General features: G+C 41.7%; 1 protein-coding gene across 1 annotated transcript in view; it reads left to right on the top strand.

Moving 5' to 3' along the window:
* LOC103379346 (transcription initiation factor TFIID subunit 4) overlaps positions 1-17,932 on the top strand; it is a 68,781-nt gene that overhangs the window by 14,432 nt on the left and 36,417 nt on the right. The window contains exons 10-13 of the mRNA XM_025055808.1: positions 3,245-3,359; positions 8,958-9,127; positions 14,037-14,167; positions 17,831-17,932. The exon at positions 17,831-17,932 is cut by the window's right edge and continues 1 nt beyond it. Of these exons, the coding sequence (XP_024911576.1) occupies positions 3,245-3,359; positions 8,958-9,127; positions 14,037-14,167; positions 17,831-17,932 (518 nt within the window). The remainder of the gene's footprint in view (positions 1-3,244; positions 3,360-8,957; positions 9,128-14,036; positions 14,168-17,830) is intronic.

The raw sequence follows: 17,932 nt of genomic DNA, 5'->3' as shown, positions 1-17,932 counted from the left end.
TCCCTCCTGTGTTTGGTATGAATTTCTCCTCTTTAGTCAGTAAGAAGTAGAAGTGGAATTTTTTTAAACTTGTGTTTTTTCCAAATATTTTGAGGTCAGACTGACGAACCGGTTTGTTGTTGAATAAAGATGTAGTGAAGGTTAAACAGAAGAAGAATCTCCCTGCGTTCTCCGACGGCAGGAACCGCACAGAACAGGTGTTGTGTTGGTTCCTGGTGACGAAGCTCAAACATTCGTGCTTCTGCTGCTGCTTACTCAGTCTGATTCACAAACACCGTGCCCACAGACACCCACAAATACTGCCCTGGACACCAATCTGGTGTAACGCTCCCCAAACAGAGCTGCGTTGCTCTCAGGTGGTGTGTGTGTGTGTGTGTGTGATTGGAGGTGATTAATAATTTGATCTTCCCCCGTTCCCTAAGATCGCCTGCAGTCTGGAATCTGTAGGTTGTTTTATGCCCATAAATTGGGATGTGGGGATAGTTCTAAAAATACTCTTCTCTGCCTCCTGGCCAGGAACATGCCTGTTAAAATCAAGTTTAAATTCACTCTGGCAGTCCTTGTGCCTCTCTGGAAAATGTGTCTCAGAGCAGCATGTGGTTTAGCAGTGTAAGGAGAGACGGTGAAGCGCCGTGGTAGTGAAAAGGCCGGCGCTCTCTGCCGCTTTCTTTACCTCCACCACTGTTCACCTGTAGGAAGGACCGGGGGGGTGGAGGGGTGGGGGGGGGGGGGAGGGGGGGGGCAAGGGGGGAGCGGGGCACACCTTTGTTGTCCTTTTTCTATTCTTCTTCTATTCTCTCTCCAGTTGGCTGATTTGCTATTGATTGGAGAGATTCCAGCTCCAATACTCCATCTCCAGGGCTGAGGCTCAAGGCTGGGTCACAACAAGTGATCAAACGTATTCATGTACTTGTTTATAGAACGTGTGTGTATGCAGATAGACACAAACACACACACAGTGACATTTTTGACTTGTGCAACAGATGGACGAAGATGTGGATGAATGCCACTCGTATCAGCTTTCACTTCACCATTATTTATGGGAATTTTGAGTATGCGAGACATGAGTTCTTGATAATAGGAGCCCATGAGGATGATGACACCCTGATGTCACAGTAAAACCCTGTGTATAAGTGTATTTTTAAAACTGATGAGTGTAATTGAAGAAACGTTGTTGTCAGGGTGAAGTTACATACTGAGCCCCTCCATCCATCCAACCATCCATCCAACCATCCATCCATCTATCCACGGACACATACACATGTATATATGTCCATATAAAGTATATGTGTGTTTTATATATGCACAGACTTGCATGCGTACTCACAGCATGCTGTCAGTATATATGCTGTGTAGTAATCTCTTACAGTGAGAAGGAGAGACTCATTGGAGGGTGGAAATGAGGTTTTCAGTCCTTCTCTCTCCTCTGTTTCCCCCTCAGCCTCTGTAGCCGCTTCTCCTCTTTATTCAGTCGTACTGATGAAACCCCTGTTTGCAAAGTATATGAGGTACCGTGCGTCTTTTTTTTTTTAAATCCTGCTGTTGTTTTTCCGTAGTTTTTTTTTTTTTTTTTTTAAAGAGACCCTGTGCTGCCCCCTAAAGAGTTAACTGCTGTGGCTTTTCATTTACAAACATCTTGAGATTTTGCAGATATGCACAGTAAGGTGACACAATAGTCTCCCTCTCATGTTCTATCCCTCTCCCTGCATCCCTCCCTCTTAGCTCCCCAGTCCTCCAGGCCTACCCCAACGTCCCATTCATGCATTAGAATAGTTCACAGGGGCGCTCGCCGCTTCACAGGTAATAATAAGTCTCGTTCCAAACGCTGCCTTTCACATGGAGGTTCCTCTTGAATAGCCTGCACAAAGTGAGAACATGTAGCGGTTTTGAATGGTGTCCTGGGTCCACCATGTCATTCGCAGAAAGCCCTCCCTCTCCCCGTGGTGCTCTAAGTGGTACAAGGACACAAAGAAATATCACGTAGAAACGAATCTCAGCAATGTTCAACTTTTTTTATTGAAAAATGGAGATTGGATTATACTAAAATGGGTCTTGATTTTTTTATTTTACATATTTCAAATTTTCCTTTAAAAACTGAACAAAACTATTGAGTTATGCGTATATTTTTTCCATGTAATTTGTCCATATACACTGAATTCCAGTAACTCCTTCTTTCTTGTTCATAATTTCGTCTGTGCAAAGCATTTGAACAAAAAAGTTTAAATTGTGCGATGACACTCTTGTTGACACAGCTAAAAGTGGTTGATGCAGAGATTCTGACTGAAGCTTCAACATGTATCCATGTTTGCTCTCTTTCTGCTGATTAGGCTGACTGTTCCAGGTCAAAGTGCTGTAAACTCAGTGGCTGAGCTGCATTCACTGTATAAAAGAGCTGAAAGGCAAACTTGGCTCATGCAGTGAAAGAGTGGTCAAAGCTCTTGCCTCACAGGGAGAAGATCACAGGTTAGGGTGGCAGTGGTAGTTGATTGTCTCTCTGTATGGAGATGGTACACTCTCCCTGGTTGTGCTTTGTTTTTTCTTAGGGAACTGGAAATGGACCCTGAATTGACTGGCAGACTATCCTGAGTTTACTCCGTCTATAACAAACTGGACGTGCTCTATGACTTAAACTTAAGCAGTTTTTAAAAATAAATTAGTACCACAGAGTTTATATATATATAAAATGTATACATGAAACAAAGATTAAAACATGACTAAAGTCAAATACAAGTCAGAACAGGACTATTGTGGAGTTTTTACAGACTTGTTGAACTAAAACTGTAGCTCGACTTCACCAAACAGAATGACTGTCCTCACCTGTCAGCGGGGTTTATTTTTTGTAAAGGTTGTGCTTCTAAAGTAAAGTCCAAGACCAACAACATTTTAAATTAAACTGTAGGGGAAAAGCGGTTGTGATGTTTTAGGTGATGCAAGGTGAGGGGAGCAAAAAATAAAATAAAATAAAAACTACTACTATCTGTACGGAGGATGATCCTCACACTTGTTTTCCTGTAAAAACATTTGCTGCTTAAAGGTATAAACACGCATGCACACACTGATGTCCACAGGGCTGCGGCGTGACAGACCAGACAAGCACTTTGTCTCCGTTCCTTCATCTCTCTTTCTATCTCCTGTCTGCTGAGTGTCCTCCATCTATTCATTTCCTTCATCAGGCAGCCATCTCTCACTCTGTCTCGCTCACCTTCAGCGAATAAAGATGTCGTTTCTGTATTCATTTTCACAGGGACAATAGGGAAGGGGGCCGTCATCCAAGCGGGGAGAGGTGCCATGGGAATGGCGGTTCAAATCTCCGGGAATCAGAAAAACAAGCTCAATGACCCCGGAGGAGGCTCGTTCAGGTACAACGTTCAGTCGGGATCACCGAGCACCTGTTGTTCCCAGCAGCCGTCACATGGGGGCAACATTTCACTTAAATGGCCCGGCATGACCACGGGCTACACTCTCAGCTAAGGCAGTGAGTGTTTATCCCCAGCCTGCCCACCTGACCGGTACATCATTGCCCCCCCCACCCTCCCCACCTGACCTCACCCTTCCTATGTTCCTGGCCAACCACATAACAACACACAGCCAGCCAGCAGCGCCCCCCCCCACCCCTCAAAATCACCCCCTAGTGGAACAGTCATAACTCATTGACAGGATTAGAAATGAGCAAAATCTTAATTTAGAAATAAGATAATTGTGTCCAGATGGCTGGAATTTCTGGACGCAGCTCTGAAAATACCTTTTGTTTAAGTCAACCATACGGTATTTAGCCCGCAGCAGCGCCCCCCCCCCTCCCTCCATCTTTCTTGTGCTCCATCTTTTCCTTTTTTCTACTCTTTTCTCTCTCTTTTTTTCCACGGTCGTTGTTTCTTTTTTTTTCAGCAGGGCTTTTTTTTTTCTCATAACATAAAAGGTTCTCATGCAGGCCTTTGTGGTCCATGTTTTGTATGACTCATATTAGTAATCGTGTGTGTGTGTGTGTGTGTGTGTGTGTGAATACCTCTTTTTCTCTGTGTTTGTGTTTGCGTCCCTGCTTGGGTGCACATGAACACACAGTACGTGTATACTGAGTGTCTCCAGATTAAATGCATGTGTTTGTGTGTGTGTGTTTGTGTGTGTGTGTGTGAGAGAGAGAGAGAGTGTACTGTACACACAATAACACTGCATGCACTGTGGTTTTGGGATTGCCCTGATGTGACCGTGCAAGGGCAGGAGTCTGGGGTCACACGACAGCGACAGGGTTCATGGTAATGGTTGTTACGTGTCCTGGGGGGAACAGCGGCGCCCCCAGGCTGTAATTGATTAATCAATAAATCTTTAGCCCCAATGGTAATTAAATTGTCAGACCCGCTCTTTACTGACGACCTTTTTTCCCCCCGCAGTCATTGCGATGGGCCCCATCGTACGCCATCTCACCGCTTTCAATATAAACCCAATAAGGCTAGGACAAACGTACGGGATATTTATGGCTGTCGGATGTGCCTTTGTTTGGTTAGGAGGTAAAACAATACTGGTAATTTTATTAAATTTTAATTTAAAAAAAGTTACCAAAATGTATTGATTTGTTCTTGACCTTTATTCATAAAATTGGTAATTTTATTAATTATTTTTAAAGTTACCAAAATGTATTGATTTATTTTTGATCTTTATTCATCGCAACATGCAAAACAATTTAATATTCTAGCACTAGGTGGCAGCAGATGGCTATCTGTGACATGCAAAACAATTTAATACTCTAGCACTAGGTGGCAGCAGATGGCTATATAAACTAAAGAACAGTGTTGACCAACTGTTGAAGAATGTCTTGGTGTGTCTTTCTTCAACTCCTTTGAGTAAATCAGCAATGTGTTCAACTAAACAGGCCCAGGTTTAAGGAGTGAGTAAATTAAAAACCATTTTATCGTTATGTTTAATTTGTGCCGTGGCCTTTAAGTTACATCAAGATACATTTTATGATGCTATAATGTATTTTTAAGCAACTTACGTGCACAATCCACCTTTAACATAATTACTTTTCTTTTCAGTATAGCTTGTTAACAGTTAGCTCCAATAAAGATTTCAGCTTCTACTCCTTCTTTTTCCTCGTGACACAGTTTTGTTTTGTCATCCTGTGGCCCCGCACTGTTTATGGTTCACAGTTGTTTTTCTGTCACCAGGATATAAACCAGACACTGTGCTGGATGACATTACAGAAAATGTGAAGTGCATGGTCCATATACAGTAAAGGCCAAAATTCATGAAGCACTTTTTGATAGAAATTCACAAAACGATCAGGTGAAGGCGGAGTCTCCGTCCCTGACCAGTCATCATTCACCACAGTCCTCCCACCCAGTGTGCACTGTGCACTGTGCATGTTCAGCTCCAGTTGTGGTCTGATGTCTGTACGGCTGTCACTCTGAGCCACTGGTCCCAGTGGACCAGCTGTAGCACAAACACACACAAACACACACAAACACACACAAACACACTGCAGGGCTTGTGGGGTTTCCAGTACGGCTAAACTCCTCTGTTTTAGTGCTCGCCTCAGTGTGTGTGCGTGGTTTACAGTACAGAATGAAAGCAGCTGTCTCTGTTACCCCCTCCTCCTCCTCCTCCTCCTCCTCCTCCTCCTCTCCACATTTCTCTGTAAACACTCAACATCCGCTGTAATCACAGGCGGGCCACTCCTGGGCCTCAGCCCTCCTGCCAACCTCCAAGCTCAGCCTCAGCCCTTCTTATCCCACTTTCTGCTGCAACCTGAACACACATCTGCACGTGTCCGTTAGCATTCAACATCTTTACCCCCTGTCGGAAGAACTTTAATACACACGACCGATGTGAAACAAACCGTTGGTAAAGGTGAGCTCCCAGAATTGTTGAAACATTGATACGTCACAGTTACACGTGTTTGGGATAAGATCAGGTGATTTATCCTAGTGGTGCAACGGGGAAAAACACCTTAGTTTTATCACCTTAATGATATATTTGTAAGAAATATCAAAACAGACTATTATGGTAAATGGTCACTATCAAAGTCCTGGTGATTAATTTAAGGCGGTGCACAACAGTCCTCCATGTGAACAGAACTGTCTTCTGTGATTGGACGTCTGCCTGGTGGAGATGAACTCAGTAGAAGGTCGAAACTGCAAACGTGCTTCAATGTTTTCAACCGAAAATATTTGACAGAGATCATGTTTATTTCTGTTAAAATCGTTTTGAAGTTTTAATTGAACTTAATGGCCACAGAACTTTATTTCTTTATTTTGATTCACAGACTCTGACAGTTTCCAGTGGTGAACCGCTGGTTTATTTATGTTTGGGAAACAGTGCTAACACCGGCATCTGCAGCACACACACACACACACACACACGCAGCTATTATGTGACTGACCTATGGGAATATGCATTAGCTCCACCAACTGTTACCTTTACTCCAGTTAAGGTGGAGCTCCTCCCTCTATTGTTAATATGTCTTTATTTCTACGGACACATTTTTAAAAAATATTAGTCCCTTATTTGTCCCACAAAATTCACAGCGTGAGTCGTGCCACTAGAGGCTCCATAGCATATTTGCTTCCTCTGAGATTGCGGCTGGTCTACAGTTACTTATGTGATCATTGTTTATATGAAAACGTCTTCATAGAAATGTTAAATTGCCGTCTTTAGGATCAGGAGGATCATGAACGGCAGGTTGTTTGGTTTACAGCATCTCCACAGTGGGTTCACGTCTCTGGTCTCGGTGTGGGCACAGCCGTGGTCGGCCTGGGTGGTGGTGGTGAATGTGAGGAGACTCATCTGAATCCACCTCCATCTCTCCACACCATCTCTCCCCGTGGTTAGCGGAGTCCTCCCACCACCTATGGCGTGCCCTCGCCGAGACACGAGCTTGATATGGAAACCACATGCATATGTATTCACGTGTCTGCCGGCTCCGTGTCCTCGGGCCAAACCAATCCACTGCTTTCTTTTTTTTCTTCTTTTTGCTTCTGTGAAAGCTAATTACATCTCTGCTTTATTAGTTCAGAGCTACAGTCAGGACTGGTTTGCATTTCATATCTCATTCCCTCCTTTTAATGTCACACCTGTCATTGGTTCTCTGGTTTGATTTGAGCGATTGTGCATACCCTCAGAAATCCAACCTAAGAAAATGAAATGTTATTACCCATAATTTTACTAGTGTTCTCAATGTTTTATGACCCCCTGCACTTTTCATGTGCACCGTTTTAACATTTCTCTCGTGAATTGAGATTTTTGTGTTACTTAAAACTTGGAAGACAGGAAGTCGATGTGAAATATTTTTTGGTTTCTAAACATAATGACCTTAATATTTATATTGTTTTATGATGCGAAGAGCAGAAAAAAAAACATTCATTTTAGACCAGTTTGTACTGTTTGAGGAATTAGATCGATCGATGGATAGATTTTTATTTTTATAATTCCCTTCAGGAAATTTAAACTACAGCAGCAGTACAGACACACAAGAACAAGACAAGAATAACAGCACACCATCAGATATATATATATATATATATATAAATGTCTCAGTCATTTGTTTCTTTTTAGTCGAAACTCTCAGTTCAACCTTTTTCTTAACATCTTAAACCTGGACATTTTGTTTTTTTAATCCTTAAACTCATCTACTCACAGACACAGACGCACTCTATTTTGAGTCTTTTCTTCCTGTTTGGAGCAGCGATAACGTTGACGTTATCTGGTGCTTTACGTAGAAGAGATCTTTACTTTTTCCTTTATTTACATAGATCCAACCGACCGACGGATTTGAACTCCTTTTTGTCTGACTGAACATCACCTGGGGCTGGTTTTTCGTTCAGGACAGTTAAAGTTATCCTCAAGGACATTGTGACAAACACTGCACTGCCTGAGGTGCAACGGTGCAACTGTAATCCTATGTATCCGTGCTCCAAGTCAAAGTTAGGCTGAAGGAGAGGAGGAGGAGGAGAGAGGTGAACGTTGAGGTGTGTGAGGTCCAAAAAGAGCTGCTCTAATCGTCTTTGTCAACCTCCCGCTGTAGTGTCAAGTCTCATCCACTGTGGGGCCACAGCGAGGAGCGGTAGGGCCTCAGTGGGCTGACGGTGTGTGTGTGTGTGTGTGTGCTGTGAGGCACTTGAAAGAATCCAGGGTCCACATTGTACATACATACAAACCCACAGTAACAACACACACCAGGCTCTGTCCAAACCAACAGCAGTGGCACGGAAGTAGAAGTGGTTGGTGGTGGAGGTGAGCCAGTGAGGGGGGGCAGAGGGGGGCGCTCTCCTTACATCTGTCTCATCTAATATAAATATTGGAGAATGAATACTGCAGCTGTGGTGTATCATAAAGTCCACTGTCAAGCTGTTCAGATCCTCGTGTAAATAACATCAGCGTATGGCCAGGTTCATTATTGTTCCGCGCTGATCCTTTGGAACATTTTGTAACAAAACAAATGTAAAAAAAAAAAAAATCACCCAACATTGTGTTTTTGTCGGTTTAAAAATATGTAAATTTAGTCAGTAAAAAGAAAAGAAGAAATGTTTTGAAACCAGTTTTAAATAATTTTCTTTCTGCAAATATCGACAAACTAACACGAGACGTTAAATTTATATTCTAATATTTTTAATGGTCAACGCTTTTTTTACATCCCATATGTTCCATATGTCTGCATGCAGTAAACTGTTGTTTGATTGTAGTTTTTTTTAAAAAAGGTTATATCTATATATATTCTCAGTTATATCTCTGCTGCTGGTAAACATGGCTCTGTTCAGCTGAGGCCCTCTGCTGGTAGAGTTTTTTTAATTTTATTTTAATACAAGACCTTTAAGGTCCAGAGAAATGACTTGCAGAAACAATGTGAGAAATAGTCTCCAAATGAAATTTTCCAACTTGAGGTGTTTTCCAAGTGTCAACAATGACCATTAGCTTTAGTCACTCTTCAGTTTTGACGGTACGTTAATATCGAGTGTTTTATGTTACAGGGATGATGACGACATTAACGATGTGGCGTCCATGGCTGGAGTTAACCTGAACGAGGAGAGTGCCAGAATACTTGCCACCAACTCAGAACTTGTGGGAACTCAGATCCGCTCGTGTAAAGACGAGGCCTTTCTCCATCCAGGACTGCTACACAGACGGATTCTGGAAACAGGTATGGGACGTGGTCACACGCTGGCAACAACGGCTAACGTTGTTACCTCACAAGGAGAGCATCAAATGTTTGCTTCTTCTCAAAACTCAGGGCTTTTTTATTCAATGTGTCAAAATCCAAAACTGTCAAACTCAAAGAATTATGGGCCAATCAGTATTAACATTTACTGAACGACATGTTCTGCAATTAAAATAGGGATGGGCTTTGAATCATAGCATCGTACACATCTTAGTGTAGACTCTCTTCTACTTCGATCAGGGGCCAAATTTTAAAACAGTCTAAATTACGGGCCAAATAGGAATGGGTTTTGAATCATAGCATCGCACACATCTTAGTGTAGACTCTCTTCTACAAACTTTTATTTTAAAATACCCATATTTTATGCTGAGCTCTGCTGGGCCACTTAAAATAATGAGGCGGGCCAGATTTGGCCCATGGGCCTTAGGTTTGACAAACGTGCTGTAAATCATTGGGAGCGTTTTTTTTTTTAGTTTGTTGACATGATTTTATCTACTTCTTGAGATTAGCTGGGATGAGCGCCAGCTTGTTGCAGTTGAAGTGATAAAAAAAGCTGGGAGGATTCACTGTGTGCGATGCTAACTGCTAAATATAAAGAGCTGCGGGTGTTTCAAGAGACACATTTTTTTCAAATGCTGAACATTTCTTACAGCCATTTTTTTTTACCTGAAAAGAAGAGAACAACCAGCCACTGAGTATGAGGTCTTGTATCTGTTGTCTCCTTACATAAGGAACTTGTTTTGTTTTTTTCTGCGCGTGTGTAGCGTCATCTCAAAAACACAGTTTGAATTTATTTCTGTCCGTGGTTCAGACTGAGACTTCTCTTGTTTGGCCTCAGTTTAAATTTGATAACACTTAGCTATTCTTTCAGCCCCTTTAATGATTTCTTCAGCGGCTGTCTGAAATCACTGGACCCCGGGCTCGCACATAAATACTTTATGGGTTTGTCTTTTGAAGGCTGCCTGTCAGATTGTCCTCTGGTCCAAAGGAACGGAGTTTAGAGGGATGAGACACGGCAGCCACATTTCTTTTAACTGCTTCTTGACACTTGCACATAATATTGCATCTGCCGATCGATGCGGATAGAAACAGTTTATTTTGAAGCCAAACATGATGGAAACGGTGCTGGAAGAACACCGGCCGTCGGCCACCCGTCGAGCCAATCGTGTGACGTAAAACCGCGTTTGGTTCCGACTAAATAGTAAAAGTTAAGAGGGAAAACGTGACAAATTTAATTACTTTAGAAAAGTGCTTTTTCATGTACTCATCTAAGTAAAAAAGTATTTTCAATGCAGTGCAAGACCTGCGGGTCGTGTTTGGTCATGTGGACTGGACTCCTGGCTTGCTTGTTATTCCGTCACCTTCGGGCAGAGGGGTTGTTTAAGATTCAAATTCCACCTGAGGCTAAGGCACACAGCGTGATACCGGGCAGGAGGGTAGGGCACCCCCTGCTGGGGAAGTGGCACTTATGCAGCTTTGTTCTGTCAGTGATCGGCCTCTCCGCGCTCCCAGATGACAGCAGTCGGAGGGAGGCTCCCGCGGCCTGCCAGCTCCGCTCAATCAGACTCGACCCAAGTCTCGGCTGCAACTCTTTCTTCGCGGAGCAGCGACAAAGTCTCACTCTGTGTTTCTTTGCTTTTTTACCTATGTTTACCCCAGGAGAGGGGTCACTGGGCGGCACCTGTGTCCTTACATGTCACACTTGTATCAAGTCAGGGAGCAGAAAAGATGAATCTTACTGCTGTCAGCTCCTCTTTGATTTTTATCAACTCCCAAAACTAAAAATCTCTCCCTTCATAATCCTCTGAGCTCATTATCATCAGAACAGAGAAATAAAATTAGATTAATTAATTAACACAGAGAGTTATTTAACAAAATATTAATCAATAATAACTTAATTATTGATTTGTGCAGCCACACACTAACAGAGAAATACATTTACATACACAGGAGACACGGCTCGACACAGGTTTTTATCTGACCAGAATTCATCTGGGTCATGGGCCAGATTTGGCCTGCGGGCCACCAGTTGATGAAGTTCAGTATGACCTGAGACTCCTTGTGTGACTGTTGTTTGTTGAATCGTTTCATTATTTGTCTTTATGAATGGAATCGCTCTGTAAGAAGGAGATCCTCCTCTGAAGGAGCTTGGACAGAGGACACAGAGTCTTCTCTTCAGGGAAGTGTTTTTTTCTGTCAACTCACTATCGTGGAGAACGAGGCCGTTCCAGATGTGCGTCCATTCACTTTTCAACTCAGTTGTAATGTTGTATTTCTGATGTACAGTGTGTGGTTAGATCTGCTCCAAACATCTTCACCTTTGCAGTGGTCGTGGGGAGTTCTGTGGTTGCTGCTGGGAGCCATGTGTCCAGCTTTTTGTTTATTCGGGTTTTTTTGTTTTCAGGGAAAGACTTGTTTTATACTTGGCAACATATGAAGCAGTGCACACTGTAGAAGGTGGGTGGGGACTGGGACAAGGATATGACTTGAGGCGTTGGCATGCTGCTGTTTGAAAATAGAGCAACCCCTTATGGCTTTAATAGACCTTGACTCGCGATTAGCAGTTGAGACATTTTCAGCTGAGTTTATCTTTGTCAGCAGGGATGGAGATCAAGATCCAGACCAGGACCGGGGTCATTCCAGTTAGATCGTTACGTATTTATAAGCAGACTTTTCATGTTATGCCAAAAGCGGCAACAACAGCACATTTTTCAAAAGATGAAAAGTACGATGGTAGTTAAACCCTGCACAGATGCTGGTTCCGGACCTTCTCTCTGTTTTTTCATTGCCATCTGCATTTTCTGGGGACCCTTGTTGCCATGGATACCAGTCAGTTCTTGTCTAAATACATATTCAGACTTGGATGCACAGTGAAGCTATTTGTGTAATTTAAAGTAAATGAGTATATTAAGTTTTATTTTTGTGTGATGGGAGTTTAGGAACAGAAATATTTTTTTTGTGTGTGATGGGAGTTTAGGAACAGAAATATTCACCTATGGCTCCTGATTATGTACTATTGCCTTAATTTACCAGTGGAAAACACGTCAAATGCTAAAAGTTCGACTCTCTCCAATACCAGATTCAAGCCAAAAATATGATGACGCAGCCACGAAGGCAAATCCACTGAGGCCCAGTGTTGGTTACATGTGAGATAAACAGGCTCATAAATCAGTCCCAGTAACAGTGTAATGGGTCAGTGTGGTGGAGGTCCAGATTAGATGATGCAAGTGGAGGAGAAAGGAGGAAACTTTATTATACAACCTGCATCAACAGAAATATCAGCCGTAAACATTCAAACTGAAATCCACATGGTTTTTTCCCATGATGCCTAAAAACAAGACGAAAGATTTAAACGCTAAAAAAGTGAGACTGAAGATTACTAGAGACTCACACACTTTGTTTTTCTTTGCTATTTTCTCCCAGAGTCCAAATACATGTAGGATTATGTCAAATGAATCAGTCAATCAATTGAAATATATGATAAAATAAAGTTAAAAAAGGAGTAAATAAAGTATATACAGTATAAAAGAAAATACATAAAACAAGAAAAATATAAAGGAAAAAAAATGTAAATGTTACAACAATGTTAGTTAATAGTTATAGTAGTAGTAGAGTAGTATCCTCAATTAGTGAGTTAATGAATTATTACACGTATTATTTGAATAAAGGTGCAGGTCCTGAAGTCAACGTTTAATCCCAGCTCGTTAGTTTGTCTGTGGCCTCGTCTTTAGTTCCTGATAATGATCACATGATAAAGAATGTGTTTTTTTTCTCTTCCTCCTCCTTTAGTTAATTCTCTTAAACTTTCTTTGAAATGTTAAAGTCTGTGAAAGATATATTTTCAAACGAGAACAAAGCCTATTAGTGTTTTTTTATTATTTTTTATTTTTGCCTCTGACCTCGCGCCGTTGCCACTCCTGTTGCCACTGCATTCCATTAAGGCTAACAGGGCTCCCTTCATGTGTTTCAAAACTGGAGCTGCTGAGGAGTATATGTATTGTTCGGCTGATTTAAATAATTGGTGTGGTTTACTTAAAAGGCTGCCAGAGAGGAATTATGTTAATGGAATAATTTAAGAGGAAGCTGGGAACAGATAGTTATCCTACCAAAGTCAGCTCCCTACTCTTTTGTTATGACTTCAGATGAGTTTTGCTCTAGGGAAACTAAATTATCCTCCGACAAAAAAAAAAAAAAAAAAAAAAGAGAGAAAGAGAGAGTGAGAGAGAGAGATGGTCACTGTTGTTTACACACTTGAAGGAGCTCAGCTGCTACAGCCTCTCACAGAGTATGAAACAAATGAAGTTTTCTGTCTGATGGTTGTTCTGTGACTGGGAGTTAACTGCCCTCTGACAGACTACACTGTGTCTGGATACAGTAGATGTGTATGGTTGGAACTTCTGACTGATCTTTGAGCTGATCTACATCGGTTTACGACGACCTCAGCCCAGGTCGTGTTGTGTTTTTGTCCTCATCTCCCATAAATTTGAAGATAAATTTGCTCATTCACTCCTCAGTACGAGGACTGAACACCTGCACTCGTAATATGTTACACATGGACCCGTAGTTCAGTGTTTCACAAACTTGTTTTCTGGGGACCCATATTTTAAAACTCACAAACCTTCACGACCCAAGTCAATAGACATTATCTATAAACTCCTGGGAAACGATGATGATGAGATGAAAAAAATCTCTTTTGGTGTTTGGGAAACAACACTCTAGTTTACTCCCACAGTACAAGTACATGCCGTTTTGGGGGATTAGGACAGACTTAATTTGAGGTCTCAAACCTCTGGCCTGTGGGTCACTGTGGGTCAGTGAACCCAGAGACTAGATGTCCGTAATAATGCAACCACAGTCTAATTGACTAATAGTTGTTTTTATTTGTGCGCAGCCAAGAAGTTCGGAGTCACGGATGTCCCCATGGAGGCAGTAACGTTCATCTCACACGCCACGCAGTCACGTCTCCGCACGGTGGTAGAAAAGGTCTCTACGATCGCCCAGCATCGACTGGACTCCTGTAAGGTGAGTAGATTCACACACAACAAAAAAGCAGTTACCTGAGCACTTACCATAATAAGTTCATTGCGTTATTAATATATAATAAGGGAGATGAGAATTTAAATGTTCCTCTTCGCTGGAGGCGTTTTGTCAAAGCTCTGAAAGTCCTGTAAAATGGCACTAGTCTGTTTTGAACGTACGTACGTCGTGTTGTAAATACTCTTTACTGATATAACTGTGTGAACATAACACCTAAAGCAGGGGTTTCAAACTCTACAGAGTAGATGTGAACTGGGCCGGACCAGTACAAACATGATTACCTAGAAACAACATTTAAAATTTTTCTTTGTTTTCCTGCAGATCAATACCAACATAATTACCTAGAAATAACAGTAAGTCCATGTTTTCGCTCGTTAGTTTTTTTTTCCTGCAGATCAATACATTAATATATTAATAAATGTTCATATTTAATTAAATATAATTTTTCCAAACATCACCAACATGAGATTTTTTTTCACTTTCAAAATTTATCAAGCGGACCGGTTAGGACCAAGTAGCGGTCCGGTTTTGGCCCGCGGGCTGTATATTTGACACCCCTGACCTAAAGTCCAATCCGTCCATTTTCTACTAATCAGTCCTTTTCATGGTGACGGGGGTGACGGTTGTCGATGGTTGACGTCGGGACGGTAGTTTTCAGTCGTTCATATTCAGACGTCGTTACTTTATCTGCGTTGTGTCGTGTCTGTACGATGTGTCGCAGTTTCTGCTGCACCAAACCTAAACTTGATGTCGTAACTTTGTGTGGATTCACTTTGCCCAGTAAGCACATCCACTAATTGTTGTGATTCCACTGGAAATAATTGAAGCGCTGGTTTCACCGGGCCTTTAACCGCAGTTACTGCCCCCATCAGCATATCTATCTCTGCTCCGATTTAATCACCAGCATAAACCTCCTCTACTGGCTGCTCTACTGTAACACCCTCCCTCCCCCGTGACCCTCCCTCCCCCGTGACCCCCACCTCCCCCCTCATTCTCACACATACCACAATTTGTAGAACTAATTCTCAGAACAAGTTTCATATTGAACCGCGTGCAAACCAGGGTTTAATCACCTTCACCTGACACACACTGAGAGTGGACGATAAAAACCTGCTGAGACCTCGGCCTCCGCTGGGTGTTGACCAAGTGTTGACCATTGCACCGTTTTTCTAATTTCAGAATGGTTGAGTACAAGAGTTGCCACAAAATCAATAGGAGCAGAAATATGATTTTGGGGAAGAATTATAACTTAAAAAAAACAAACAAACCTTGGATTAACATCACAAAAAAAAAAAAACTCTGGTTGATTTTGCTGCCGAGTCCAGAAATGTTTTTACACAAACTTGATTTTGAAAACTTGAAAATTTGACTGCACTCTCTCTAAAATGTTGGTGCAGTGACTGTAGTTTTTAGATTAAAAATCAACAAGTGAAGGTCGGACACATTTGGTCCTAAAGACTGGGCATTAAGGCAGCGTCTCCCAAAGGTCGGGCTGATGATGTGGCCTGTGGCTCCACTTTATCTTGGAGGTCCACTACAGTAGTCTGTCAAACTTGTATGTGTGTGAAATTTAAGAGCGTCTGTTGTTCACGCGCTGGGACGTCAGTCTCACACCGTCTACGCTGCTCCGTCCAGATCTGTCCCTAATAAAAATGTCTGACGTCACGAAGAGGAAAAAAATCGTAAAACTGTGACTGTTGACTGTTAGCAGCCTTTGGTCACGCTGTCTTTTTTGATGCAGCATGAATAGGACACATTTAGAAAGTGCAACTTTAAAAGGACGAGTTGAGTGACAGAAAATGTGTTATTTGTTATTTATGGTTAACAAATAGAATGAATTATTTTTATTTGTTCATTGTTTGACAAAGAAAGAAGTCAATTAGTTTAAATGATGTCAGTACACACACAAGACTTTACTAAAATAATGACAAAGAACATTGAAAGATCAGATATTTTTCTGATTTAAAAATGTTCACCCTGACTCACGGTGACACTAAATACGTTTTACAGTCGCTCATAATCTGTAAAAGCCAAGAAACTGCCTTCAGTGTTAAGATGGTAAACAGACGAGGATCTTTACAGTCAGTCATGTATGATATATGTGTGTATTTATATATATATATATATATAAATGTGCTCTATATGTGTAGATAGAAGTCCTTTGACGGATGTCAGTGCAGACCTGCACACACACGATCCTGGCTCTCCACTGTAACCGCGCACCTACACATAATTGGGATTCATTAGAAGCCAAAGTCTTGGCGTTGTTGGAGAAAACTTTCACAACGCGTCTTTCCTGTTTCCAAAGCGGCAGGAGGAGCAGGCGGCAGGAAGGAAGTTTGTTTCAAGTGTCCTCGTCTTGTTTTGTGCCTTTCCCTTTTTTTTCCAAGTTCATTCTTTTTTTTTTTTCTCTTTTTTTCCAAGTTTTTTTTCCAAGTTCTTTTTTTTTTTTCCTCTTTTGCGGTTTTGAAAACGAGGTGCATGCAAAAGACACGGCGTTCTGTGAAGCCACTCTTGTTGACATCAGCGAAAAAAAAAAAAAAAAATCAAGAGCACACACATGAGAAAGACGGAAAAGAAAAGAGACCCAGAGACGAAACGGCCCTAAAGAGCAGCTGGGCTGAGGCGGCGATGGAAGGATCTGTGGCAGGAGTGCAGTGCTCAGCGCTGCAACAAAGACAAGGGGGTGACTGAAGGGGGGAGGAGGCGGGAGGAGGGGGCTGTGGAGATGAACCTTCTCTGATCTAACCCTTTGTGTTTTGTGCCATCCGTTTTCTTGCACACAAACACACACAGTGAAAGTCAGAGATGTTGAAATCCTGCTGCAGATGCACAGACTCAAACATGCAGAAACTTGTGGAATAATAATAAAAAAAAAAATTATCCCATTAACTTTTGATGACCCGTAAAAGTTTTCTTCTCTTTCTCCCAGTGGGAGGCGACGCTCGCAATGCAAAGAAAAGCAGCTAAGTCTGTAAATAAAATAGTTTTTTTGACGCTCCGGTCGCCTTGGTTTACCACACCTGCAGTTTGTCACGGGGCAGATACATATTTGGGCAAACGTCGGTTGTGCTTTCTCTGATTCTTTGTTTTGCTACAGTCTGAGGTGAAAAACTTGTCCTTCGACAAGTTTACTGCAAAACAGCAGAATAATTTAATGCAGGATAAAATCTGAAGATTACATTATTGTGGAAATAAATAAATACAAAATAAATACATGTAGATAAAACTGAAACTCTCTGTGGAACAGTGATGGTCAATTATGAGTAAAACAAGTTTGGTTGATGTTGAAGTCACAGTTAATTAATGTCTGAAACACATTGTATTTATTACACACAGAGAAAGAAAAGCAAACATGATATTTTTATTTGAATTTTCTTGTGGATCTTTGAAAATATATTTACTTTTTTCTTTAATTATTTTATTTTTTTATTAAGAGGTGGGAGCTAACACGCTACGCTTCTTCTCACTCCTTTCTGAATACGTCATTTATTTCTTTATTGTACGTGTTTTTATTGTTATTTATTCTGTTTAGTCGTTCAGTCTTGCTGTTGAAATCGAGGCCAATGTTGAAAAACTTTTTTTCTTCACAACAGGTGAAGCAGTTTTTAACCACTAACGTTGCTCTGATCCTCTGTCTCCTGTCAGGACGACGAGTACTACGAGCAGAACGCCGACGTCCGCTCTCAGCTGCGCTTCTTCGAGCAGTTGGAGAGGATGGAGAAGCAGAGGAAGGACGAGCAGGAGAGG

This window comes from Cynoglossus semilaevis, chromosome 5 (assembly GCF_000523025.1).
Source record: "Cynoglossus semilaevis isolate Cse_v1.0 chromosome 5, Cse_v1.0, whole genome shotgun sequence".
Lineage (NCBI taxonomy): Eukaryota > Metazoa > Chordata > Actinopteri > Pleuronectiformes > Cynoglossidae > Cynoglossus > Cynoglossus semilaevis.
This window is presented reverse-complemented; position numbering and strand designations above follow the sequence as displayed.